At 35.8% G+C, this 26,546-nt stretch overlaps 1 protein-coding gene across 2 annotated transcripts in view; it reads right to left on the reverse strand.

Moving 5' to 3' along the window:
• The window catches only part of PTPDC1 (protein tyrosine phosphatase domain containing 1), a 93,182-nt gene that overhangs the window by 62,258 nt on the left and 4,378 nt on the right, over positions 1-26,546 (reverse strand). The window contains exon 1 of one of the 2 annotated variants that reach the window (XM_032636013.1): positions 255-953. The exons of the other annotated variant lie outside the window; for it this stretch is intronic. Within the exon in view, the coding sequence (XP_032491904.1) occupies positions 255-257 (3 nt within the window). The 5' untranslated portion in view covers positions 258-953. Of the gene's footprint in view, positions 1-254; positions 954-26,546 lie in introns of those variants that run through there. 2 annotated transcript variants of the gene reach the window in all.

Here is a 26,546-nt window from a genome sequence, read left to right on the forward strand (position 1 = left end):
CATTATTTCTATTTTACAGATTAGCAAACTAAGGCAAAGAGAAACCAAATAATTTGCCTGAAGTCACATCTATTATTTGAATTGGGATTTGAGCTGGGATTTGAATTTACACAGTTTAGCTCCAGAGTTAGTGCTCTTAACCACTACACATACAGCTTCTCAACAATTAAGAAAGACCTCACACTAAATAAAAGGAATGTCACTGTTAGTCAGCTACACTATGCATTGTAACCTGGCTACGCTGGATTCTGTACCATTTATAAATTCTTCACTTTCAAGAAACTCTTCAGATCTCCTTTCCACAGCAAAATTTTCAAATTTATTTTGCTCTTTGCAGGCAATCTGCTGATTCTTCATTCCAAATCTTCATTCACTGCTGTACCAAAGACAAATATCAAGAACACAGCCCCTTTTAGGTTTAACACATTTTAGCTTCCTCCCTCCCAACAGAAAAAGAAATGCAGCTGGTCTGAACATAACGTTATAAAATCTAAACATATTTTCAATAGAGTCGTTGGCACTGACTGGCTCTGTGATCTTAAGCACACTTACTAACATCTCTGAGACTCACTATCTGCTCTGCAGTAGTTATAAAGATTACCTGAGAGCCAGTACACAGATCTAATTCCATGCCTGATCCATAATTCAGTCTGTTCTCAAGACAGCAGCCAGAGTGATCTTGTTAACTTCATGTCACCCTTCTCTTCGAAACCCTTCTAGTCACCCTATTTACAATTTAAACCAGCTCCCCTTCCCTGTTCCACTTTTCTCTTCAGGACTTATGAATAGCACATAACATAATTTACTTATTTATCCTGTTTATCATCTGCCTTTCTCTACCCAATGAAGACACAGATTTTTGTCTGCTTTGTCAACTGTTATGCCTCAAAACCCCAGAAAAGGGCCTGTCACTAGTAGGTGCTCAAAGATTTGTTGAACAAATACATGAATATACATTCAATAAAAAGTAGCTGTCACCACACCACCATCATTTAATCTCTTTGAACCTCAGCTTTTTAATCTGTAAAGGAGGCATAGTAATAGTGCTTTACTTATCTCAAGATTATCGCTAAAAGCCTATCAATTACATGACAGTACCACTACGCAAATGCAAGGAATGGCATTCTCACTATCTTAGCTTTCCTGATCACAGTTATATCTCCAACTGCTCACCTATTTTCAGCCTGACAAATTTGTATTTCTTCTAATTCCCTGAGGGGTGTAGCTGTTTTTCTTCAGCCAAATACACATGATGACAATAAATTCAACCCTCAGCCCAAATTTTCTCTCCTTTGGGATGCCTTCCCTAATACCAATTACACAGTTTATTCACATCCCCTTATCATGAAGGGCTGACTGAAGATTTATCTAGTGGCCTGGATGCTATAAAACATAGCTTCCTAATACCACAGTAGTATTTTGTTCTTAAAAGAATTAAAGCACTCCTTATGACTCTTTATGTAGTAAAACAAAACAAAACCAGGTTACTTTTAAACTTTAAGTCCTCACCTCTGAATCTGCAACCTCAAAAAAACAAAACAAAAAACTCCAAAAACAACAACAAAAAGAAACCCCAAACCCCCAGAACTATATAAAATCCCCTTTCTCCTCAAATCACTTCCAGAGGGCAGGCAGGCAACATTTAAAAAACACATTTTCTTTTTTAAATCCCTCCAGCCTTTCTAACTATGTAAGTCCTCAGGGAAAGAACTAAGGACTGCTTTGAATATACGATATGTCTGGCAGTTTGCTATGAACTTCACTGGCTTCTGTGATCTCACACCTTAGGCAGGGTCCCTGTCTCTCAGGAGACTCATCACAGATCAGGGAAAAATACTACAGTAGGATTCTCACCATTTCATCATTTAAAGAAATATGCTGTTTGTTTCAGATTCTTCAGAAAACACATTATGATAAAGCAGATAGGTAAGATATTAACAATAGGTGAAGCTGGTTTTCACAAGCAAGGTTTCCATACTCCCTAGCCTTTTCCCACAAACAACCACATCTGGCTGGTTATTCCTACAGGGTTGAACCAACCTCACGTGAACGTCACCACCACAGATACTTCTAAACTCATAAGGAGGTCAACAATTCCTAATTCAACACTCATCAGGATCACTTGGAGGGCTTTCTTAAAAACCCAGACTGCTAGGCCTCACCCCCAGAATGTCCACTCAGTAGGTCTGAGAATCTGCATTTTTAACTAGTGTCCAGTGATGCTGATGCTTTGAGAACTACTGCATTAGGTAAGCAATCTGCATTTACCTAACAGCACATATTCTATAGGTTATTGTCAAAGAGTGTCTCCTGGGTTCTGTTAAAACCTGTCACACAAGCAAACCTTGCTTTTTTCTGAGCCAATCTTCGCAATGTCTTGAAACACATTAAGGAGTCCTACATCATCAACCAGACCTAGAAAAAGCCTCATGTTCCTGGGTGAGACCTGGGCACTAATGTTCCTGCCAAAATTCTATTTTAAACCAAACACATCACCTGGAATCAGGGCATTGCTATGCAAGTGGTATCAGCAAGAAGAAAGACTCTCCACATCAGCCACTTTTTAGTCAAGCACCACACACCACATCATTTTGGAGACCATAGTTAGGATTCCTAACCAACAGATGTCTATTATCTGAATATTCCTTTTAGTAAGTATATAAGTATTACGGACATATAATTACATTCACCTTTAAATACACATATTGTGACACTGTTTAGAATGTTTTAAATAAATTGCAGCTAGTTCAACATGAAAAGCTTAAACTACTAGATGAAGCAGAGTTTACTATTCACTTTACTATTCCCATTTATTTACAGACTGGGAAGGATAACAAGATTTTACACCTCTTAAATTCCTGAACTACTTCTCAAAGAAAAAGCCATCCTGTGAAACATATTTCAAATACTTGGGTGACAAGCTTGGATGACTTAAAACATATGCAGGTGTGTAGCTCCTGGGACACCACAGGCTTAGATTAGACCTTCTATAGCAAGATAGAGAATATCTGGTTTAAGTAGTAGATTGAACTCATACACAAGCTTCCCCTTCCTCCTAAGACCCTGGTGAGAAAAAATTTTAAAAAGAATAAGCTCAGGGCTTCCCTGGTGGCGCAGTGGTTGAGAGTCCGCCTGCCGATGCAGGTGACATGGGTTCGTGCCCCGGTCCAGGAGGATCCCACATGCCGTGGAGCAGCTAGGCCCGTGAGCCATGGTCGCTGAGCCTGCACGTCTGATGCCTGTGCTCCACAATGGGAGAGGCCACAACAGTGAGAGGCCCGCGTACTGCAAAAAAAAAAAAAAAAAAAGAGTAAGCTCACAGAGCAAGTAGCAAGAGTCTTCAATGGATTTTGGAAGAAAGAAAGCAGATAAAAGTAAAGAGGCAACTAAAACTGAGTGGAGGAAGTTGTAGCCTAAAATACAACCATGAAGAGGGTAACAACAGATGGTTATGTCTCATCAGAAAAGATGGAAGACAGTGAGATGACCACCTTCGAAGTGCTGAAAGAAATACATGGTCAACCAAGAATTCTATAACCAGCTAAATTCTCCTTGAAAAATGAAGGAGAAATTAAGACACCTCCAGATTTAAAAACAAACAATCCAAAACCATAAAACAGATATGTTGCTAGCAGACCTGCCCTATGAGAAATACTAAAGGAAATCCTTCAGGCTGAAATGAATGACATTATAGGGTAACTTGAATCCACACAAAGAAATAAAAAGCACCAGAAAAAGTTAACTAAATGGGTATTATGAGAATAAATATAACTCGTTAAATACAACACTTTTCTTGACCAGTTTTAAGACACTTGCATAAAGCAATAATTATAAAAATATGTTGATAAGCATATAGTGCATATAAAAGTATAATTTTCTGACAGTAATAGTACAAAAGAGGGAGAAGGCAATGCAGATATACTGGAGGAAAGGTTTTGTATACTTCAATTAAACTAGTATTAATCTGAACGAGGCTCTTTTAAGAGCTAATTGTAATCCTAAGGTGAGTGCTAAGAAAATAACTGAAAATAAACAGAAAAGAAAAAAAAAAGGAAATTGGAAAGGCATAATCAAAAATATCTAACACAACAGAAGGTAAGAATCAAGGAATAAAGGAATGCAAAAGCTGCAAGACATATAAAAACAAGAAAAGGGCAGGTGTAAATTTATCAGTAATTACACTAAGTGTAAGTGGATTACATACTCCAATCAAAAGTCAGAGATTGGCAGAATGGATTTAGGAAATGAGCCACCTAAAATATATATATAAGACCTACATGAGGAAAACTACAAAACACTAATGAACAAAATCAAAGAAGAACTAAGTAAATGGAAAAATAGTCCATGTTCATGGACAGGAAGATTCAATATTGTCAAGATGTCAGTTCTTCCCAACTTTATCTATAGATTCAATGCAATCTCAGCCAGAAAAATCCCAGCAAGTTATTTTACGGACATCAACAAACTGATTCTAAAGTTTATATGGAAAGGCAAAAGACAGAGGATAGCCAACACAATACTGAATGAGAAGAACAAAGCTGGAGTACTTACACTACCTGACTCCAAGACTTACTATAAAGCTACAGTAATCAAGACAATGCGGTACTGGCCAAAATAACAGATCAATGGACCAAATAGAGAACCCAGCAATAGACCCACATAAATACAGTCAACTGATCTTTGACAAAGGAGCAAAGGATCTTCAACAAATGGTGCTGGAACAACAGGATGTCCATAAGAAAAAAACATTAATCTAGACATAGACCTTAGACTCATCGCAAAAATTAACTCAAAATCAATGATAGGCCAAAATGTAAAACACAAAACTATAAAACTTCTATAAGATAATATAGGAGAAAACCTTGGGAACACTGATGCCTTTTGAGATACAACACCAAAGACAAAATCCATAAAAGAAATGACTAATAAGCTGGACTTAATTAAAATTAAAAACTTCTGCTCTGTGAAAGACAAAGTCAAAAGAAAGAGAAGACAAACCATGGACTGGGAAAAAACATTTGCACAAGAGATATCTGGTAATGGACTGTTATGCAAAACATACAAACAACTCTTAAAATTCAACAATAAGAGAACAAACACCTGAGTAAAAACTGAGCCAAAGACCTTAACAGAGACCTCACCAAAGAAAATACATGGCAAATAATCATATGAAAAGGAGCTCCACATCATACGTCATCAGAGAAATGCAAATTAATACAACAATGAGATACCATTACACACCTATTAGAATGGCTAAAACCTGGAACACTGATAACACCAAATGCTGGTGAGAATGTGGAGCAATAGCAACTCTGTACATTACTAGTGGAAATGTGAAATGGTACAGCCACTTTGAAAGAGTTTGGTGGTTTCTTACAAAACTAAACATACTCTTAGTATATAATCCAGCAATTACGCTCCTTGGTATTTTCCCAAAGGAGTTGAAAACTATGTCCACACAAAAACCTGCACACAAATGTTTATAACAGATTTATAATACTTGGAAGCATCAAGATGCCCTTCAATAAGTGAATGAATAAACAAGTTGCAGTATATCCAGATAATAGAATATCATTCAGCACTAAAAAGAAATGAGCTGTCAAACTATGAAAAGACATGAAGGAATCTTAAATGTATTATCACTAAGTGAAAGAAGTCAATCTGAAAATGCTACATACTATATGATTCCAACTATATGACATTCTGGAAAAAACAAAACTATGAAGACAAAAAGATCAGTTGTTGCTGGGGATGGGGGAGGCAAAGAGATAAGAAGGGATGAATAGGCAGAGCAAGAGGATTTTTAGGGCAGTGAAAATACTCTGTATGATGTTCTAATGATGACTATGTCATTATACATTTGTCCAAATCCATAAAATGTACATCAAGAATGAACCCTAAGGGAAACTATGGCTGACTATGATGTATCAATGTAGGTTCCTTGATTATAACAAATGTACCATTCTGGTGAGTGATGCTGATAATGAGAGATGCATCTGGTGGGGCAGGGGATATATGGGAAATCTCTGTACCTTCCTCTCTCTGTACCTTCACAATTTTGTTATGAACTTAAAACTGATCTAAAAAAATTAGTCTTAAAAACATGAACCCAAAAAACATAAAACAAAAAGGCATAAATTGGATTCCATTCAAAAAAATAAATCCAACTATATGCTATCTACAAAAGACAAGTTAGATTCAATGACACAAACAGGCTAAAAAATAAAAGATAGAAAAATACAGACCATGCAAGCAATAACCAAAATAGAACTGAGAAGCCTATACTAATATCACACAAAATTCTATAAGGCAAAAATTGTTCCTAGAAACAAAAGAAAGATATTTTACAATGATAAGAGGATCGATTCATCAGGAAGATATAGTGACTATAAGTATACTTGCACTTATAAAGAGAGCCCCAAAATACATGAAGTAAAACTGAAAACCTGAAGGGAGAAATAAACAATTCAACAAAAATAGTTGGAGACTTCAATACCTCTCTTATAAGAATGGGTTGAAAGCAAGGCAGATCAACAAAAAAGAGCTAATTTATTGAAGAATACCATAAACTACCTTGTCATAGCAGATATCTACAGAATACTCCAGATCCAAAAAGAACAGAATACACATCCTTCTCAAATGCACATGAAACATTCTCCATGACAGACCATGTGCTAGGTGACAAAACAAACCTCAATAAACTAAAAAAGAATTAAATCATGCAAAGTATGTTCTTTGACCACAATGAAATTAAATTTGAAATCAATAACAAAAGAAAATGTGGAAAAATATATAAAAGTCAAGCAACATATGCTTAAATAACCAATGGGTCAAAGAGGAAAACACAATGGAAAACATAAATTACTTTGGGATGAATGAAAAAAACAAAACAAAAAAATCAAACCTTATGATACACAGCTATGCTGATACATAGCAGTGCTAAAGAGAAATTTATAGCTGCAAACGCTATATTAGAAAGAGAATTCAACTCAATAACCTTCCACCTTAAGTAACTGGAAAAAAGAAGAGCAAGATGAACCCAAAGCAAGCAGAAAGTAGGAAATGCAAAAGATTAGAATGGGTAAAAAAGAGATAGAGAAAAGTCATGCAGAAAAATCAACTAACCCAAAAGTTGGTTCTTTAAAAAATCAACAAAATTGACAGACTTTTAGCGAGACTTCCCCCCCACCACAAAAAAGAGAAGACTCAAGTTATAATAATAAAGAGGGAATATTATAACCAGAAATAAAAAGGATTATAAGACAATACTATGAAGAAAAGTATGCCAACAAATAGGTAAGAAAGATTTTAAAAGTTCCTAGAAAGACACAAACTACCAAGAATACCTTTGAGAAGAAACAAAATCTGGGAGAGTGATGTCAACAGCACAGTGAAATGAGACACTCCCTTTCAATCTACAACCAGTAAAACATCCATAACTCAACTAGGGCCCCTCTACTCAACACAATAGGATGCTGAAGAATACCACACACCTGTACACCAAAAGGTGGGTGGACTGTAACACATAGAGGCAGAACTGAGGGAACAAGAGGCAGTGCCTGCAATCCTAGCACTCCAGCCACAACAGCTAAGCCCACAGCCCTAGAAAACCAGGTAGCAACAGAGGAGGTGGTATACGTGACTCTGACCTCCCAGCAGGAGTGGCGCCCATGGCCACTGGTAACTGGGCAGCAGCAGTACTAGGGCCCAGGACCCCATCCCCCAAGTCACTGAGGCGTCCACAACTCTGGCCAACTGCCACAGTGCCCACAGTGGTGGAGCCTGTGAACCTTACAATACCAGATACAAGCAGAGGTGCCTGCATGACCCCAACTCCCCATCCCCACCCTTGGTTGTGAAGCCTGTGATTCAGGGAATTCTGGACGCGGCAGAAGAGCCCAACATCCCTGTGCCCCAGGAGGCAATGCCACTGACCCTGAAGGCACAAGAAGCGATAATGAGGGTATGGGGCAATACCTCTGATACTGGAAAACAAAAGAAAATCCTCTAATTTCTTACTTGTTGAGTTATTAGAATCCAGTGGGAAAGTATTTGCTTCTTCAAATGCACCAGCAGAGGAACAACTCATCAGGCATCCTAAAGAACCACAGTAACACTGTATCACAAAAAGAAAATGACAAGTCCCCAAAAACCAACAGAAAATTGTGGAGCATTATGATCTAATAGAGAATTCAAAATAGCTGTCATGAAGAAATTCCACAAGTTACAAGAAAACTCAGAAAGGCTCAAGTTCAATTAGCTCAGGAATAAAATTAATGAACAGAAAGAACACTTTACCAAAGAGACTGAAACTCTAAAAAAGAACCCAACAAACTCTGGAGCTGAAGAACTCAATACATGAAATAAAGAATGTACTAGAAAGCACTGGAAATAGAGCAAACCAGATACCACAAAAATACAAAGAATTATAAGAGAATCTTATGAACAGCTATGCAGCAACAAACTGGACAACCTAGAAGAAACAAATTCTTAGAATAATAGAACCTTTCAAAACTGAATCATAAAGACAGAGATTGAAACAGTAATATAAAAACCTTCCGAAAAACAAAAGACCAGGACCAGAGAGCTTCACAGGTGAATTCTATCAAGCATTCAAAGAAGATTTAATATCTATCCTATCAAAGTCTTCAGAAAAATAAAGAAGAAGGAATGCTTTCTAACTCATTTCATGAAGCCAATGTCACTCTGATACCAAAACCAAATGAAGACAACACACAGAAGAGAAAATTACAGCCAATATCTCTGATAAACACACATGCAAAAATCCTAAACAAAATATTGGCAAACTAAATACAACTGTATATTCAAAGGATCACACACCATGATCAAGTGGGATTTATCCCAGGGAGGCAAGGATGGTTCAATAACCTGAAACCAATCACAATGATACATCACATTAATAAAATGAAGCATAAAAACATAAGATCATCTGAATACATGCAGAAAAAGCATTTGACAAGATTCTAACACCCATTTGTGATAAAAACTCAATAAAGTGAGTATAGAACATATCTCAACATAAGAAAGGCCATATATGACAAAAGCACAGCTAACATCACCCTCATTGGTGAAAAACAGAAAACTATCCCATTAAAATTAGGAATAAGGACTTCTCCAGTGGCGCAGTGGTTAAGAATCTGAGTGCCGATGCAGGGGACATGGGTTCGATCCCTGGTCCGGGAAGATCCCACATGTCACAGAGCAACTACACCCGTGCGCCACAACTACTGAGCCAGCACTCTAGAGCCTGTGAGCCACAACTACTGAGCCCACATGCCACAACTACTAAGACTGCGCACCCTAGACCCCGCGCACCGCAACTACTGAGTCCACATGCCACAACTACTGAGCCTGCACGCTGCCAACTACTGAAGCCCACACACTCTAGAGACAGTGTGCCACAACTACTGAGCCCGTGTGCTGCAACTACTGAAGCCCGCATGCCTAGAGCCTGTGCTCCGTAACAAGAGAAGCCACCACAATGAGAAGCCTACACACTGGCAATGAAGAGTAGCCTCTGCTCGCCACAAATAGAGAAAGCCCGTGCGCAGCAATGAAGACCCAATGCAGCCAAAAAACAAAAATTTTTTTAATTAAAATAAAATTAGGAATAAGACAAAGACGCCCACTCTTGCCACTCCTGTTCAACATAGCATTGGAAATCCTAGGTAGAGCAATTAGATAAGAAAAAGAAATAAAACACTGTTACTATTTGTGGATGGTATGATTATATATGTTAAAAACCCTAAAGACACCACCACAAAATCATTAGAAGTAATAAACAAACACAGCAAAGTTGCAGAATACAAAATCAACATACACAAATTTGTGGTGTTTTTAACACACTAACATTGAGCTAATAACAGAAAGAGAAATTAAGAAAATAACCCCACTTACAATCACAACAAAAAGAATAAAATATCTAGGAATAAAATTAACCAAGGAGGTGAAAGATCTGTACATTGAAACCTATAACACACTGTTGAAAAATACTGAAGAAGAGATAAATAAATGGAAATATACTCTGTGCTCACAGACTGGAAGAATTAACATTGCTCAAATGTCCTAAAGCAATCTCAGGTTTGAAGTAATCCCTATCAAAAATTCCAAGGACATTTTTCACAGAAACAGAACAAAAACTTCTAAGACTTATATGGAACCACAAAAGACCCCTGAAGAGCCAAAATAATCCTGATGGGAAAAAAAACAAACAAAGCTGGAGGTATCACACACCCCAATTTCAAATATTACAAAGCCATAGTAACAAAACAGCATGGTATTGGCAGAAAAAGTTACATAGATCTATGCAACAGAACTGACAGCAAGAAATAAACCCACACATATATGGACAACTAATTTATGACAAAGGAGCAAAGAAAATACAATGGAAAAAGCCTAGTCTTTTCAATAAACGGAGATGGGAACACTGGACAATCACATGCAAAAAAAGAAAAATGAAACTAGACCACTATCTCACATCATACACAAAAATCAACTCAAAGTAGATTAAAGACTTGAATGTAAGATTTAAAACCATAAAACTCCTGGAAGAAAATATAGGCTGTATGCTCTTTGACACTGATCTTATTATCCTTCTAGATAATGTCTCCTCAGGCAAGAGAAACTAAAGCAAAAATAAACAGGACTCCATCAAACTAAAAAGCTTCTGCACAGCAAAGGAAAATGTCAACAGAATGAAAAGACAACCTACTGAATGGGAGAAGATATCTGTAAATCATATATCCAATAAGGGATTGATATCCAAAATACATAAAGAATTCATACAACTTAACAACAAAAAAACCAAATGATCTTATTTAAAAGTGGGCAAAGGAGCTTCCAAAAGAAGATATACAGAATGCCATCAGGCACATGAAAAGATGTTAACAGCACTACTTATTAGAGAAATGCAAATCAAAACCACAATGAGATACTAACTCATGCTTGTTAAAATTAACAAGCTATTATCAAAAAGGCAAGAAATAACAAGTTTTAGCAACTATGTGAAGAAAAGGGAATGCTCATACACTATTGGTGGGAATGTAAATTGGTGTAGCCACTAGGGAAAACAGTATGGAGATTCCTCAAAAAATTAATACAACTACAATAAGATCCAGCTATCCCTCTTTTGGCTATTTATCCGAAGAATACAAAAACACTCACTCCAAAAGATACATAGACCCCTGTGATCATTGTGGCATTATGTACAATAGCCATGATATGAATATAACCTAACTGCCCATCTTGTGATGAGTGGAGAAAGAAGGTGTAGATAGATAAATAGATAGATGTGTATATACTAGAATACACACTACTCAGCCATAGAAAAAGAAAGAAATCTTGCCATTTCTTTCAACATGGATGGACCTTGAGAGTATTATCCTAAGTGAAATATGTCAGATGAATAAAGACAAATATCATATAATTTCACTCATGTGGAATATAAAAAACAAATTTTAAAAAGTTGAATAAACTAAACCAAACATAGATACAGTGAGCGTAGTGGCTACCAGAGAGGAAGGTGTGTTGTGGCGGGGGCGGGGCGGGGGTGAAATGGGTAAAGGGGGTCAACTATTTGGTGACAGATGGAAACTAAATTTTTGGTAAGCTGTAATGTATACAGAAGCAGAAGTATATTATTGCACACATGAAGCTTATATAATGCTATAAGCCAATGTTACCTGAATAAAGAAATAATTAAAACAAAGAAAAACTAGAAAATCTGAATAGACCTATATTAAGTAAAGGAACTAATTATTCCAAACACTTGCCACAAAAAAAGCACCAAGCCTAGATGGTTTTACTGGTGAGTTCTACCAAACATTAAAGAATTAACACCAATCCTTTTCAAGCTCCTCAAAAAATAGAAGAGGAACATGTCACAATTCATTCTATGAGTACAGAATTACACTGATACTAAAATGAGAAAAACAACACAAGAAAATTATAGACCACTATCTCTTATGAATATGGAGGAAAAAAATCCTCAAAATATATTAGCAACAAACCAAATGCAACAACATACAGAAAAGTATATACACCATGATAAAATGGAATTTATCTCAGGAACATGAGGTTGGTGTAACACTCAAATTCAATGAAATACCTCATATCAGTGGAATAAATGACAAAAACCACATGATCATCTCAACAGACACAAAAAGCATTTGATAGGCCATATATGAGAAACCCACAGCCAACATTGTCCTCAATGGTGAAAAACTGAAACCATTTCCACTAAGATCAGGAACCAGACAAGGTTGCCCACTCTCACCACTCTTATTCAACATAGTTTTGGAAGTTTTAGCCACAGCAATCAGAGAAGAAAAGGAAATAAAGGACTCTAAATCGGAAAAGAAGAAGTAAAGCTGTCACTGTTTGCAGATGACATGATACTATACATAGAGAATCCTAAAGATGCTACCAGAAAACTACTAGAGCTAATCAATGAATTTGGTAAAGTAGCAGGATACAAAATTAATGCACAGAAATCTCTGGCATTCCCATACACTAATGATGAAAAATCTGAAAGTGAAATCAAGAAAACACTCCCATTACCACTGCCACAAAAAGAATAAAGTATCTAGGATTAAACCTACCTAAGGAGACAAAAGACCTGTATGCAGAAAATTATAAGACACTGATGAAAGAAATTAAAGATGATACAAATAGATGGAGAGATATACCATGTTGTTGGATTGGAAGAATCAACATTGTGAAAATGACTCTACTACCTAAAGCAATCTACAGATTCAATGCAATCCTTATCAAACTACCACTGGCATTTTTCAGAGAACTAGAACAAAAAATTTCACAATTTGTATGGAAACACAAAAGACCCCGAATAGCCAAAGCAATCTTGAGAATGAAAAACGGAGCTGGAGGAATCAGGCTCCCTGACTTTAGACTATATTATAAAGCTACAGTAATCAAGACCGTATGGTACTGGCACAAAAACAGAAAGATAGATCAATGGAACAGGATAGAAAGCCCAGAGATAAACCCACGTACATATGGCCACCTTATCTTTGATAAAGGAGGCAGGAATGTACAGTGGAAAAGGACAGCCTCTTCAATAAGTGGTGCTGGGAAAACTGGACAGGTACATGTAAAAGTATGAGATTAGATCATTCCCTAACACCATACACAAAAATAAGCTCAAAATGGATTAAAGACCTAAATGTAAGGCCAGAAACTATCAAACTCTTAGAGGAAAACATAGGCAGAACACTCTATGACATAAGTCACAGCAAGATCCTTTTTGACCCACCTCCTAGAGAAATGGAAATAAAAACAAAAATAAACAAATGGGACCTAATGAAACTTCAAAGCTTTTGCACAGCAAAGGAAACCATAAACAAGACCGAAAGACAACCCTCAGAATGGGAGAAAATATTTGCAAATGAAGCAACTGTCAAAGGATTAATCTCTAAAATTTATAAGCAGCTCATGCAGCTCAATATCAAAAAAACAAACAACCCAATCCAAAAATGGGCAGAAGACCTAAACAGACATTTCTCCAAAGAAGATATACAGAGTGCCAACAAACACATGAAAGAATACTCAACATCATTAATCATTAGAGAAATGCAAATCAAAACTACAGTGAGATATCATCTCACACCAGTCAGAATGGCCATCATCAAAAAATCTAGAAACAATAAATGCTGGAGAGGGTATGGAGAAAAGGGAACACTCTTGCACTGCTGGTGGGAATGTGAATTGGTATAGCCATTATGGAGAACAGTATGGAGGTTCCTTATAAAACTACAAATACAACTATCATATGACCTAGCAATCCCACTACTGGGCATATACCCTGAGAAAACCATAATTCAAAAAGAGTCATGTACCAAAATGTTCATTGCAGCTCTATTTACAATAGCCAGGAGATGGAAACAACCTAAATGTCCATCATCGGATGAATGGATAAAGAAGATGTGGCACATATATACAATGAAATATTACTCAGCCATAAAATGAAACGAAATTGAGCTATTTGTAATGAGGTGGATGGACCTAGAGTCTGTCATACAGAGTGAAGTAAGTCAGAAAGAGAAAGACAAATACTGTATGCTAACACATATATATGGAATTTAAGGGAAAAAAGTGTCATGAAGAACCTAGGGATAAGACACGAATAAAGACACAGACCTACTAGAGAATGGACTTGAGGATATGGGGAGGGGGAAGGGTAAGCTGTGACAAAGCGAGAGAGTGGCATGGACATATATACACTACCAAACGTAAAACAGATAGCTAGTGGGAAGCAGCCGCATAGCACAGGGAGATCAGCTCGGTGCTCTGTGAACACCTAGAGGGGTGGGATAGGGAGGGTGGGAGGGAGGGAGATGCAAGAGGGAAGAGGTATGTGAACATATATATATGTATAACTGATTCACTTTGTTATAAAGCAGAAACTAACACACCATTGTAAAGCAATTATACTCCAATAAAGATGTAAAAAAAAAAAGCATTTGACAAAAACCAACAACCTTTCAAGATAAAAACATTCAATAAACTAGCATTACCAGGCAATTTCCTCATATTGACAAAGGGCACCTATGAAAAACCCACAACTAACATCATAAGTAACGGTGGAATACAAACAGCTTTCCCCTAAGATCCAGAACCAGACAGACATACACTCTTATCACTTGTGTTCAACACCGTAATGGGGGTTCCAGTCAGAGCAATAATGCAAGAAAAAGAAATAAAAGTCTTCCATATTGCAAAGGAAGAAATAAAAGAATTTCAATGTGCAGATGATGTGATGATTAGAAGAGTTTAAGGAATCCACTAAAAAAAAAAAAAACTATTAGAATAAACAAGTTCAGCAAGTTGCCAGGATACAAGATTGATATACAAAAACAACTGTATTTCTGTAAGTTTAAACTAAATATAAATTCTACTTCTATAAGGTCTGTAAGAAAAAGATGCTCTTTTTCAAGCTGAGGCAGTTCCCCTCTATTCCTAACTTTCTGAGAGTTTTTAATGAGTCAGTGTTCAATTGTGTCAAATGCTTTTTCTGCGTCGACTGATATAAGTGTGTGACTTTTGTCTCTTTAACCTGTTAATATGGTCAGTTACACTGATTTTCAAATACTGAAGCAGCCTTGCATCCTCTTTCAGCAGTGTTTTAGGCAGCTCACAAGTTTTTGATATGTCGAAATTTCATTCAGTTTAACATATTTCTCCCACTGATAAAAGCATATCCACTCTTACCACTTTTACACAATACAGTATGGAGGCAAAATTATGTTTATTCAAAGATGACACATCAACTATGTAATCCGATGCAATCCACAAAAAACCTACTAGAAATAAGCCAACTTAACAAGGTTACATGAGCAACATACAAAAATTAACCATATTTTTATATAAATCATAAATAATAAAATTAAAATTAGAAAGCACATTTACAATAGCATCAAATATAATGAAATATTTAGGGCTACATCTAACAAAAGATGTGAAAAGTTTGTATACTGAAAACTGTAAAACACTACTGAGAAAAAATAAAGAGGACCTTAAAAAGGGGCAAGATCTACTGTGTTAGTAGTTCAGAAGACTAGGATATCAATTCTCCCCATAATGACCTATAGATCCATCACAATCTCAACCAAAATTTCATGAGGTTTTTTTTGCAGAAATTGACAAGCCAATTACACAACTTATATGGAAATACAGTAGCCAAAACAACTTGAACAAGAAAAGTTTTCAGTCTAATACTTCCAACAGCAATAAAAACAGTGAGGTAGTAGCATAAAGCCAGATAAATGGAGCAATGAAACAAGAAAAAAGAATGTCCAGAAATACACCCACACCTACTGGACAACTGATTTTTGACAAAGATATAAAGGCAGTGAAGTAGAAAAAAGTATGCTCTTTTCAACAAAGTGTGCTGAAACAACTGAATATCCCTATGCAAAAAACAGGAACCTCTAATGACCTCTCATACCACAAACAAAAACTGACTCAAGGGCTTCCCTGGTGGCGCAGTGGTCGAGAGTCCGCCTGCCGGTGCAGGGGATGCGGGTTCGTGCCCCGGTCTGGGAAGATCCCACATGCCGCAGAGCGGCTGGGCCCGTGGGCCATGCCCGCTGAGCCTGCGCGTCCGGAGCCTGTGCTCCGCAACAGGAGAGGCCACAACAGTGAGAGGCCCGCGTACCGCAAAAAAAAAAAAAAGAGACTCAAAATTGATAATATGCCCAAATTTGGGAATTGATAGCATAAACTTTATAAACATGAAGCAAAAACTGATAAAACTGAAAGGAGAAATAGACAAATTGCCTACAGTTAGCCCTCTATACCCACAGGTTCCCTATTCATGGATTCAACCAACCATGGATGGAAAATATTTGGAAAAAAAATTCCAGAAAGCTCCAAAAAGCAAAACTTGAATTTGCTACATACCTGTAACTAGTTACATAGATTTCAGCTTGTATTTACAACCATTTACATAGCATTTACACTGTATTAGGTATTATAAGTAATCTAAAGATGTTTTAAAGTATACGGGAGGATATGCATAGGTTATACACAGAGACAACACCACTTCATATAAGGGACTTGAGCATCGATGGATTTTGGAATCTGCGGGTGGGGGCGGATACTGGAACCAAACCACTGTGGATAAGTGGGATGACTGTATTTACAATTGGAGGCTTCAACACCCTTTTCCAAGTAATTGGTAGAACAGGTAGGCAGAAAATCAGTAAGAATATAGATGACCTGAACAGCACTAACAATCAACTTGATACAACTGATATTTATAGAACATTCCACCTAACAACAGGAGCACACACAACATTCATCAACATTCTGGTACAGAAAACACAATTTAACAAATAGAACAGAAACCTTACAAAGTATATTCTCAAAGCATACCAAAATAAAACTAGAAATCAGTAATAGAAGATAGCTAGACAATTCAAAATATTTGGAAATCAATTTTTTATATACTTTCGGCTGCGTTGGGTCTTCGTTGCTGCACACGGGCTTTCTCAATAACAGGCGAGCAAGGGCTACTCTTCATTGTGGTGCCTGGGCTTCTCATTGCAGTGGCTTCTCTTGTTGCAGAGCACTGGCTCAGAGCACTGGGCTCTAGAGTGCAGGCTCAGTAGTTGGGCACATGGGCTTAGCTGTTCCACAGCATGTGGGATCTTCCTGGACCAGGGCTCGAACCCATGTCCCCCGCATTGGCGGCGGATTCTTAAACTCTGCATCACCAAGGAAGCCTCAAATATTTGGAAATTAAACAACATAGTTCTAAATTATATATGAGTTAAGAAGTCTCAAGATAAATTTGAAAATATTTTGAACAAAATAAAAATGAAAATACAATTTAACTTGCACAGCATGAATATACTTAATATCATTTAACCACTTAAAATGGTTAAGATGGTAAATTTTATGTTATGTATATTTTACTACAATTAAAAATAACTTTTAAAAATACATCAAATTTTACGGGATGCAGCTAACGTAGTGCTTAGAGAGAAATGTTTAGTATTATATATTTTAGAAAAGAAGAAAGTTCTAAAATCAATAACCTAGGCTTTCAACTTAGGAAACTAGATAAAGAAAAATGAATTAAACCTAAAGTTAAAGGAATGAGATGATAAACCTCTAATCAAAGTAACCAAGAAAAAAAAGAGGAGACTACAAATTAACAGTATCAAGAATAAAACAGGTATCATCACTACTAAAACCAAAGACATGAAAAGATAATAACGGAATATTACAAACAAGTCTGTGCCCATACATTTGATAATCTGGATAAAATGAACCAGTCCTTGAAGGGCACAAACTACTGAAACTTACTTAAGGAAATATAGATAATATAAATAGTCCTATATCTAAAAAAGAAATTAAATTAGTAGAAAACCTTCACCCACACACACACACAAAGAAGGAATACAAGGCTTAGATGGTTTCACTGGTGAATTTTACTACGTATTTAAGGAAGAAATAATACCACATTTACAGTCTCTTCCAGAAAACATGGGAGATCACTTCCCTACTCATTTTATTAGGCCAGCATTAACTTATTCCAAAACTAAAATATACAGTTGACCCATGTACAGTGTTGCGGTTAGGGATGTTGACCCTCCATGCAGTTGAAAATCTGCTTGTATAACTTTACGATCAGCCCTTGGTATCCACAGTTCCACATCTGCAGAGTCAGCCAAACAGGGTTCGTTTAGTACTGTAGCATGTATTTATTGAAAAAAATCTGTGTATAAGTGGATCCACACAGTTCAAACTGATGTTGTTCAAGGGTCAACGGTATTACAAAAAAGAAAACTATAAAAGAGTATCTTTCATGAATTTAGATGTAAATATATTAGTCAACTGAACCCAGCAATATATAAAAAGGGTAATACATCATGATCACATGGGTGTTCATACCAAAATTGCAAGGTTGGTTTAACATATGTAAATTAATCAATGTAATTCATCATTTTAATACATTGAACAAGAAAAATCATGTAATCATATTAATACATGAGCAGAAACAGTTCAACATCCATTCATGATAAAAACTCTCAAAAAACTGAGAATAGAAGGGAACTTCACTAACCTAATAAAGATTACTTTTTAAAAGTCACAGCTAACATCATCCTCAATAGCAAGATGTTAAGTTTCCCCCTAAGATCAGGAACAAGGCAAGGATGTCCTTTCTCACCACTTCTAATTCAACCTCATACTAAAAGTCCTAGCTAGTGTATTCAAATAAAGAAATGAAAGGTATACAGACTAGAAAGGAAGAAATATGCAAAACTGCTTTAATCACAGACAACATAACTGTCTATGCAGAAAACCCCAAAGTATCTACCAAATAACTCCTGTACATAATAAATGAGTTTAGCAAGGTCAAAAGTTACATAGTCAATACACAAAAGTCAACTGCTTTTCTATATACCAGCAGTGAATATTCAGAATTTGAATTTTTAAAAATAATAAATTTATAATAACATCCCCCAAAATGAAGCCCTTAGGTGTAAATCTAACAAAATATGTATAGGATTTGAGTATAGAAAACTAGAAATCACTGATGAAAGAAAGAAAATCTAAATAAATAGAGGAGATATTTTGTGTTCTTGCCCTGGAAGACTCAACACAGTAAAGATGTCAATTCTCTGTGGCCTAATAAAATCCCTACTGAAATTCCAGCCATGTTTTTTATAGACATACATAAGCATATTCTAAAATTTTATGAAAAGGTAAAGGTACTAGAATAACTAATTCAATTCTGAGAAAGAAGAACAAAAGTTGAAGGATTTATGTTACCTAATTTCAAGACTCACTGTTACAATAATGAACACAGGGTAAGAATAGACACATCAATCAATGGGATAGAATAGAGAGTATGGAAACAATAGAGAGTATGGAAACAGACCTACAAAAATACTGTCAATTTTTTGACAAAGGTACAAAACAATTCAGTGGAGAAAGAACAGTCTTTTCAACAAATGATGCTACACATTGGAAGTCCATATGCAACAAACTGAACCTTACATCTTATACAAAAATTAACTTGAAACAGATCACAGACCTAAATTTAAAATGCAGAAACTATAAAATTTCTAGAAGAAAATGTAGGGGAACATCTGCATGACTTTGGGTTTGGCGATGAGTTTTTAAGTACAATACCAAAAGCAAAATTCATAAAAGAAAAAAATTTAAGTTGGACTTAATTAAGATCAAAACCCTTTGCTTTGTGAAAGACACTGTTAGGAGAATGAAAAGACATACTGGGGGCTTTCCTGGTGGCACAGTGGTTAAGAATCCACCTGCCAATGCAGGGGACACGGGTTCAAGCCCTTGTCTGGGAAGATCCCACGTGCCATGGAGCAACTAAGCCCGTGTGCCACAACTACTGAGCCTGTGCTCTAGAGCCCACAAGCCACAACTACTGAGCCTGCGAGCCACAACTACTGAGCCCATGAGCCACAACTACTGAAGCCCACATGCCTAGAGCCCGTGCTCTGCAACAATAGAAGCCACCACAATAAGAAGCCTGCACACCACAACGAAGAGTAGCCTCTGCTCACTACAACTAGAGAAAGCCTGCACGCAGCAATGAAGTCCCCACATAGCCAAAAATAATAAATAAATAAGGAAAGAAAGAAAGAAAAGAAAGAGAGAAAGAAAGAGAAAGAAAGAAGAAAGGGAAGAAAGGGAAGGAAGGAAGGAAGGAAGGGAGGGAAAGAAAGAAAGAGAGAAAGAGAGAAAGAAAGAGAGAAAGAAAGAAAGAAAGAAAAGAAAGAAAAGACATACTGGGAGAAAATATCTGCAAATCACATACTGACAAAGGACATGTTTCCAGCACATACAAAGAAACTTTTAAGGTTGAATAAGAAAACAACCTAATTTTTTTTTAATGAGCAAAATGAGAGAGGGAAATGGTGAGGAGAGAGGGCAGGAGTGAGAGTGAGAGCAAGACTGACAGGAAGGATAGGTTTCAGGATAGAATATGATTACCATTCCCAAGAAGCCTACTGCTTTTTTCCTGTTTATATATTGGTAAATTATAAAATTATAGATATCCATATAGTATATTTTTATTTAAGAAAAAAACTAAAAGGCCATCAGTGTGTATAAAAGTGTGGTTACTGTAGTATTTTTCTTGTAGACAAGAAACTGGTATTAATTTGAATACTTTTGAGTAAGAAATGGTTGAGCAAATTATAGCACATATTTCTTATGGAATGAAAACCAGCTGGAACAAGTTAGATTTAAATGCACTGACCTGGAACACTGACTATAATACAGTGATAAGTTAAAAAATAATTTTAGTCTAGTTAGGTTTATATGTAAAACATTTCAAATTATAGAAAAAATGCATTTCTGTTACTAGAAGCATAGGGGAAAAACCTGCAGCATATGTGTCAATTTGTTAACACCAGTTATTTTAAAAGATTTAGGTTTGGAGCAAAAAGGGAGCATTTATCCTATTTTATTTCCTTTATACACTTATGTATTGTCTGAACTTTGCTTTGAAATTAAAAATTAAACCTTGATATTCTATTTTTTAGTTCCTACTGAAATAAAAAAAAAAATGGGCAAAAGATCTATTTGTAGTTACCAACTGCCAATACTTGGAAACAACCAAGATGTTACAATCTTGCTATGAACACCATTCTGTGATCAAACAGAAAGAGCCATTAATCTATGCAACATGGATAAATCATGGATAAATCCTAAATGCATTATGCCAAGTGAAATAATCCAGTCTGAGAAGCCTACATCCTGTATGATTTCATTTATATGACTTTCTAGAAAAGACAGAAAACAGATCAGTTTCTGTAAGTGGTCTGGAAAGGTCAGAGGAGTGGCTAGGTAAAGCACAATTTTTTAGAGTCATTAAACTATTTTGTCTAGCACTACAGTGATGGATACATGATGTTATCCACTTGTCAAAACCCACGGAACATCATAGCACAAGGAATCAATGTACTATTTTAAAATGAAAATTAAAACAAAACTCAACTAAGAGGGTGGAGGGGGGGAATTCCAGCATGGAATGCAGACTATGACAAAAGAATTTAATTGTATTACAAATGTATGACATAACCCCACTGGAGGGGATGGGGAGAAACGGCTCTAAGTATCTTTGGAAATGACTGGAGACTGTAGGACAAAACAAAAGGAACTGTATATAAACACTATACTGTAGTTGGTAATGTTGTTTCTCGAGGTACTGGTTAACAATTCTGATACTGCTGTACTTGTACACTGCGACTGATAAAATAAGTAAAAAGATGGGGAATGGGAGAAGCTAGATTTCTCACTGTTGGAATGGGAGTTTACAGATAAGTAAGGGGAAGAGGCTAAAATGAACCATGTAGCTCTGAACTAGAGTCTGAGACATCAGTGGGAACTCCTGTTTAGCTTAAGTTAGGAACTGATGAGTAATAGTAGAAATAATACAGATGTGTATACATACACAGGTTAATATACATACATTTACTTTCTAACACTGACAGGGCCTAAAGGCAGTGACACCCCAGTTTCAATGATGAGCAGATTAGATCAATGCCTGGTTTCTAATACCATTCTACAATAAAAGGATCTGGGGATCCTTGTTGAAATGGCTGATTTTATATAAAAAAGAATGAAATAATGCCCTTTGCAGCAACATCGATGGACCTAGAGATTATCATATTAAGTGAAGTTAAGTCAGAAAGAGAAAGACAAATACCACATGATATCACTTACATGTGCAATCTAAAATATGACACAAATGAACTTATTTACAAAACAGAAACAGACTCACAGACATAGTGAACAGACTTATGGTTGCCAAGGGGAAGGGGAGTGTGGGAGGGATGGATTGGGAGTTTGGGATTAGCAGATGCAAACTATTATATATAGAATGGATAAACAGCAAGGTCCTACTATATAGCACAGGGAACTATATTCAGTATCTTGTAATAAATCATAATGGAAAAGGAAAAAATAAACAACAACAAAAACAAACAAAAAGAAATGGCTGATTTTAGGGGTGGAGCAAGGAATATACAAGATGATCCTGGAGCATCCTACAGTGCCAGAAAGTAGGAAAGTGCTCAAAACACAAACTCCTGGCACTATGCCGAAGTTCTTTCAGCCAACTGGAAGAACTCCCAATGGCAAATGCTAGAGCAATTTGAGCAACAAAATAAATAATACAGCTTTCAGTTATAACTGTCTGGTAAGAGAAAACTTTGACATCCTCAATAATAATAAAATTAGGTCATCTCTGATATTTTTCCAACTTTCAATCATGTAAAATTGTGTCTTTGTGCAAATATATTTTTTGCAAAGTCGGAAGACAGAACATACAAGGAACATAACTGAAAAAAGACAGATAAACTGGAATATGTTTAGAGGGGAAGAGGCCAGGATAGTTAGGGACTCACATGAACAACAGTCCAATTCAATATAATAAATATTTGAGCTGCTACTAGATGCCAAGAACTATGAGAGTAATGGGGAATATAAGGATAAATAAATAGGCCCTGACCTTTAAAAACATAATTGTCTGGTAGAAAGGATGAAAACATATACTCAGGGAGTAATGAAGTGTGGAAAAGGAGTCAGAGTTGTTCACTATGACCTGAGGGACAGGCTTAGGAATGAAGGGTGGATACTGTACCAGCTTCCCTTGGTCTCAATGTCTAGTACAAAGTGAATGATTGCTATATGTTAAAATCTCTTCCCCAAATGCCCATAGGATAAGATTCACTCTGCTGAAACCAATAAATTTCACTGCTTATGTGACAAAAGGATATTACTTCTAGTCTATATTGTTATAGTCACCTAGAAAAGTTAGTTTAAAAAAAGTATAAAATTTAAGTCCAAAATTTAATATAAAGAAAAATAGTTCAATTTTATTTCCATCTTCACCAATGTGAGGAATTTTGAAGTTTGATTTGTCTATCTAGGAGGTCTACCACTGATAATAATCAATTAGACAACAAGACTTTGAAAGGTACAAGCTAAAAGCATAATTATTCTACAACCTTTTTATAGCAATTTAGACCATTAATGGCATTCACACTTTAAAAATACACAAATAATTAGAACTGTGTTTTCCCTGTTTTGAAATATCTAATCATTTGCATAAGATAGAAGAGAAGAAAATTATCTAAATGAGAATACTTTTCCCATGTGCACCAGGAACCACACACAAATAGTCACAGAGAGAAGAAAAACTCCCCTGTGGTCCTGCTTATCATCTTTGTTTTCAATGAGCTTTTGCTCAAAGGAAAGAAAACAATGAACTAGAGTCAGTTGATTCTTTACAGCCTTTTACTGACAAAATTAGGCAGGCTAAATTAGATGCATGGTAGGACCTGTGCAAAACAGACTTATAGAATGGAGGAAATGTGGAGATTACAGGGGCTGAGAAAATGAACTCAGCTATGGGGAAGAAAGGAAGACATAGTAGTCCAATAATAGCATTCACCAGGACATGATAAAGTAAGCTTGTTCAGATAAGCCACCAATATAAAGTACAGAAACATAAGAAGTGTTCAAGAAATGACAGCAATGATGACAATGAATATTATAAAGCATCCATGTCAAGATGATCAACATCTGGGAAGAACCTAGCCTGCAGGAGAATTCAGATGGAGGAGCTGGGAAAGACAGAGGCTAGCATTAGCTGCAGTACATTATATCAGGGACATATTAAAATATTAAAAATTGATTTAAAGTGGTAAAACACTTCTATTAAGGAAGTCAAATACAAAAACTGTACACATACTTTGTAAAAATAAATAGGCAGAGAAAAAGGACTTGAAAGAAATTGACAAAAAATGGGAGTGTGATTGTTTTTTTCCTTTACACATTTCTATATTTTCCATTATTACTTATATTATTTCTTATTTTGTAATCACTCAGATTATTAAAACAAACTTAAAAAGTTAGTATGCTCACGCTTTTCCCTAAAGACACATGATGGGCCAGATATCTATAGATGCGCAAGGGAATTTGAAATTTGTTATGGTTTATAAAAAGGGTGGATAAAAGATTTCAACCTTGGAATAGGAATAAGCCCATCCATTCACAAAACAGGTTCAAAAAAGATAATGTATACATATTCAATGCAAATAGAGTTAAAGCACTCACGGGAGAGCTATCATTTGATATGACCATTATGAATAGAATTCACTATAGAATAGGAAAGAGAAAGGCAAATTAGATTAGTAAACTAATGGAATATTAACAATGGTGGGATGCTAAGTGTTTTTTTCTGTTTGGCCTATTGGTATTTTCTAAATTTTTAAACATTTAAATTTTTAAATGTTCTCCTTTTATAGAAATAAATTTGTCTTCAAAAGATTCTATAGTTGCACTAGTTACAATTATGTACACTTTTGGGTATTTACTTTCATGCTACAATTTAAAACCCATTCCTACCACTGTTTTTAATATCCAATATAAACTTAGTCTGTGGCTTGAGTCATTTATATATAATTTCTCATAGAGTATAAAGACATTGAGAATGAAAACAAAAATACTGTATATTTCAAAACAGGGATATTTAATAGTCAAATATATTTGCACATTAGCAACAGATATAACAAAATTGCTAGAGGGTTTGAAGTAATACACAAAAGGCAAAATGGAATTTAAAAACTGGGCCATTTTCTTTGGAACACAAAAAACTTAAATTTGAATGTCTATTACTCAACCCTAAACATATTTTTATTCAGATATCTCCTCCTCCCCTACAATTCTGAGCAAGAATTCCAGCATATGATTTTTATTTTCCCACATTACTCCAAACCCTCCCAACTCCACTCTTGAAGGGAAGTTGAAATCTGTTATGGTTTATAAAAAGGGTGGATAAAAGACTTCGACCTTAGAATAGGAATAAGCCCATCCATTCACAAAACAGGTTCTCTAGCAAATAAAGTAAAAACTAAAAATGCTGAAGGATTGGCTGAAAAGGTTTGAAAAGATGAGATCTTAAGCGTTAGTTTGAAAAGATGAGATCTTAAGCGTTAGTATGTAAATGACTAGATAAACCTTCCTTCAGAGATTCCCCCAACAGAACCCTCCTGGGGGTGGGAGAATGGGCAGTGGGGAGTAAGGGGGACAGAATTAAGGATGGAAAGGAGCAGAGAAGTGGATTTTGTTGGTAGATTGGGTTTCTGAATTTATCCTGCAGAATAATTTAATAAATAGATTCTTGTAGTCCCTATTCTAGCAATAAAACATCTGCTTACAAAGAACGGGAATCATGTGAATAAAAAAGCATATTTATTTGCCATGTAATACTAGATTAAAAAATATAAGCTGTGAAATAGAGTGCAGAGTATGATCTCATTTTTATCAAAGAAATATATAAATAAAATAGGTACACAGAGAAAGACAGAAGAATATATATCAAAATATTAACAGGGTGTATTTTATTTTCTGATTATTAATATTTTCTAAGTTTGATACCGAATATATATTACCTTTATACCTTTATTTTCTTCCTAGAAAACATTATTTTTAAAAGTCAATATATATTATATGAAAACTTCTTGGGAAACAGTACCGTGAATAGAATAAAATAAAAACACAGTCACAGAGAGTAGCGTTGACATATATACACTACCAAATGTAAAACAGATAGCTAGTGGGAAGCTGCTGCATAGCACAGGGAGATCAGCTTGATGCTTTGTGACCACCTGAGGGGTGGGATAGGGAGGATGGGAGGGAGGCTCAAGAGGGAGGGGATATGGGGATATATGTATACATATAGCTGATTCACTCTGTTGTACAGCAGAAACTTAAAACAACATTGTAAAGCAATTATACTCAATAAAGATGTAAAAAAAAAATCCACAGTCACAACACTAAATTAAACTACTGGGCTATTTAATTCCTAGAACAGAAGATTTTTTTAAATGGAGAAAATATAAATTCTTTAGAACATTTTCCACCTAGAGCTGAATTAGTCTTTATAAAGCTATAAAAGTAACATAATCAAGATTGACTTTGCAAAGGCATGTTTCTAAATGAGAAAATGTTTCCAT

This window comes from Phocoena sinus, chromosome 6, assembly GCF_008692025.1.
Source record: "Phocoena sinus isolate mPhoSin1 chromosome 6, mPhoSin1.pri, whole genome shotgun sequence".
Classification (NCBI taxonomy): Eukaryota; Metazoa; Chordata; class Mammalia; order Artiodactyla; family Phocoenidae; genus Phocoena; species Phocoena sinus.